This window comes from Cynara cardunculus (assembly GCF_001531365.2).
Source record: "Cynara cardunculus var. scolymus isolate 2C chromosome LG 7, CcrdV1, whole genome shotgun sequence".
Taxonomy (NCBI): Eukaryota; Viridiplantae; Streptophyta; class Magnoliopsida; order Asterales; family Asteraceae; genus Cynara; species Cynara cardunculus.
In genome coordinates this window covers 12,920,620-12,924,199 of record NC_037534.1, presented here as the reverse complement: position 1 = coordinate 12,924,199, position 3,580 = coordinate 12,920,620, and the positions used below count along the sequence as shown (strand labels likewise).

The window sequence follows — 3,580 nt, the reverse complement described above, 5'->3', positions numbered from 1 at the left end:
GAAAGTATCTTCACTATATTTGGATTCCAAATTTCCAATTGAACAAGAATATTAATGTACAAAATGACCATCTTGCCCTTGTTCATATATTGTCATTAAATGACAGTAATTTATTTATAGAAATACATTAATTAAGATTCTTTTTAATCTTACCCATTGATTATTATAATATGTGGTTGAGATTGGTTCTTACAGTTACCACAAACAATTCAGTTCTCATTTGATTAAGCCCCTATATATATATATATATATATATATAAAAGAAAGAAAAGAAAGGCAGACTTTGTTTTCCTTTCTTCTTTTTGGCAATGTTCCATGAACTCTTATCCCACAGATGTGCTTCAAATCTTCCAGTGCATCGATGCCTGTTTCATTCACATGCATGCAATCAAATTATTAGAAATTATTACAAATTCAAAAAAAAAAAAATCAAGATTTTTGTGGGTTAAAAATCATCAGAATTATGAGCTTTTTCGAAGAATTAATTTATTACCTGGTAACACCTCTGAATTTGGAGCTTCTGCGAACAGCAGTTTCTGCAGAAGTTGTTGGGGGTTTCTTCTTGTTCTTGATTTTAGGGATGGTCAGAGGCTGTTCAATGATGCATGAAGATGACGATGAAGATGGTGATGATGACGATGAAGAGGGTGATAGTTTTCTCTTCATTTTTAAACCTTTTTCTTCATCAATTGATATTTTAGAGAGAGAAAATAAGGTGGGTTTTTAGAGAGAGAGAATGCCTCTGAAGAGGATTACTAAGAAAAGTGATGAAAAAACCAGAGATTTTAAGGGTGGGGGTGCAAGGTTAATTAACTTGAGTGAAGTTAGATTCTTACCAAATTGAGTTTGATTAATAGTGGGAATTATTTGCATTTGAGACCCTTAACTTTTGTTTTCTCTACAAAAATGCCCACATACAATCTAATCATTTGGGAGGTTTAATTAGTTAGCATTTTCATTTTCGGGATTTCATTTGTGTGCATGCTTACAATCCGAACCGACACTTTTTTAAACCTGGAATATCTGTTTATTTGGTACCAATTTGAGTGAGGAAGACAGTGTTAACTTTGTAACTGTTATTGATAATTTATGTTTGATAACTTGATAAAATCGGACATAAGTGATACCAATGACATGATTGCTAAACATAATAGTAACTTTTTTTTTGGTTCAGTTATGTTAGGGTTACCAAATGTCTGTAGTGAGGGTTTATATGAAAATCTTGAAAAATTAGTTGTTGCTTGTGAAAAACGATGAAAGTTTAGTGAAAATCCGAGGAATATCTTCGCATTTTTTGTAACGTTGGTGGGGTTTACTCTCCGAGGAGCACTTTAAAGCGGTTAAAGAGAGGGTGTGGGTCAGTATAGATATGAAAGACACGTGTTGAAAGTTTAATAACCTGATGACGTGATTCTCAAAATTTGTTGCATTTACAGGTCCAGCTCAGATACGTTTATGAATATAGTCAACCTTTTCAGTTTTCCGATATTGAAAGTCAACAATAGTTGTTAACACAAAAACAAAATCAGCTGTAATTTAATTTAATTTGACAAAATATAAAAAGATAGAACTAATTTTCATTTCTTTTTTACTTGCGTACATCAACAAAATATCAATTATTTTTAATTCCATCTATAAATTCAAGGTATTTTGAGGCTGTTTACCAAAAATTTATCAAGTGAACTCTCTTGGTAAGGACTTACATGGTACTTATGTGTAAGAGTCATTATGATCACTTACCTTATAAGGTAACATTCTCGACCATCAAAATAAGTTATTGGTAATTGTCACATATCTGGTAAGCGCTAATCGGGTAAGAGTCTCTACCCTCACTTACCAGGTATGATTCTCGGTCCTTACCATACTTCTTAGGCTCTTACCAGGATAAGACTTTTGGTCTTTTGCGATGTTCATCTAGTAAGATAGGTGACCGAATAAGTGTTTGGTAAAATGACCTCTTCATATGATTAAGGAAACATATTATGTCTTTGATGCAACTAAGGAGACATATAAACTTTATGAACAAAAATAGAATGTATGATAACTAGGGTTGCACATGGGCTCCATTGGTCGATTTGAAGCAGTTTGAATGTGATAACCAATTTATTTGATAAAAAGTTTGAGGGGTTGTTCTAAACTTGGTTTGAAAAGTTGAGGGGTGTGTTTTAGAAATTTCACTTTTTAAATCTTTTTGTTCCATCGTCTCTTTAGAAAATACGTATATATATATACACACACACACACACATATATATATATATATATGTATATTCCTCTTATTATCTTGTTTTTTAAAAGATAAGAAGGAAAGTAAGAAATCGGTGAGAAAGTTTGTTTTATGGTTACATTGGGATCGAACAAACAGAAGAAAGAAAAGAAGAAAACTACGTGATTTTATTTGATTAATTGTTGCTTTAAATGTCATCCTTTACTTGTGTTTGTAAGGTGATTTTTATTTCAAAGCTTTATTTGAAATATTCTATATGGAACCGTACGGGTTCATACTTGGGTGTTTTTGAATGTGATTATATATTATCTATTAACATAATTTGGGTTTTGATATGTTATTATCAACCGATGTAATAAGGGTGACATAATCAAGAGTTGGGTATATTTGATAATAAGGGTGACATAATTAGGAGCTGGGTATATTTGGTAATAAGGGTAGCAAAATCAGGAGTTGAATACATTTTGTAATAAGGGTGACATAATCAGGAGCTGGACATACTGGGATAAATGTGGCATAACCAATTTCTAGAAATGATGATCTTTTGTTCATGTGTTATTGTTTTCACATCTTTATGATGCGATAGGATTGATTTTATCGCATATGTCTAATGCGATGACATTGGGTCAGACTCAAGTATTATTTTTATCGCATCCTTGAGGTGCGACAAGGGAAAGTTATCGCATCCTTGTGATGCGAGAAATTGGGGTTATTGCATCAATGTGATGCGACAAAAAGAGGTGATCACATTTGAATGATACGAGGACTATGTTATTGCATCAATGGTATGCGACAAGTTTGGTATATTTTTGTTAATGCGATAAAAGGGTGTTATTATGATGCGATGAAATGGGGATTTTCCATCTATATGATGCGACAAAAAGAGGTTTGATGCAATAAATGTTATTTCCGTAAGATTGACTTTCCCAAAAGTGTCTTAGTGATTTTCACCTTGTAATAGCAATCAAAGGGATTACTCACTACACCTTATGGTCTAACCCTCATTTTGTTTTCAAAAATGTGCATTATAAGTCGAGCACATGTGGAAAGTAAAGGGAGAGGGAAGATGTGAAAGGATTCGTTAATGTTTTACATCTATGGATTTTGGGAAGCTAACTTTATGCATGTACTTGAGAATGTGTTATATATTCAAGTCATGTACTTTATATAAGCAAAAGGTTTGTAGCTACCTTTGTGTGTATCAATTTATATATATTGGGACCGGTGTGTAATATTTGTATTTCATGCTATATGGAATATGTGTTTTATAAAAATAGGAGTTAGGGTGCTACAAGTTTGGTATCAAAGCCTGATTTTAAGAGATTTAGGTATTCAACATGATGGCTAGACTTAA

The 3,580-nt window shown here is 32.4% G+C and overlaps 1 protein-coding gene across 1 annotated transcript in view; it reads right to left on the bottom strand.

Annotated features, from left to right (window-relative positions):
* The window catches only part of LOC112515198 (AP2-like ethylene-responsive transcription factor At1g79700), a 10,578-nt gene extending 9,902 nt beyond the window's left edge, over window positions 1–676 (bottom strand). The window contains exons 1-2 of the mRNA XM_025121869.1: window positions 494–676; window positions 283–365 (exon numbers count right to left, since the gene is read on the bottom strand). Of these exons, the coding sequence (XP_024977637.1) occupies window positions 283–365; window positions 494–666 (256 nt within the window). The 5' untranslated portion in view covers window positions 667–676. The remainder of the gene's footprint in view (window positions 1–282; window positions 366–493) is intronic.
* Between the last annotated feature and the right edge of the window lie 2,904 nt (window positions 677–3,580).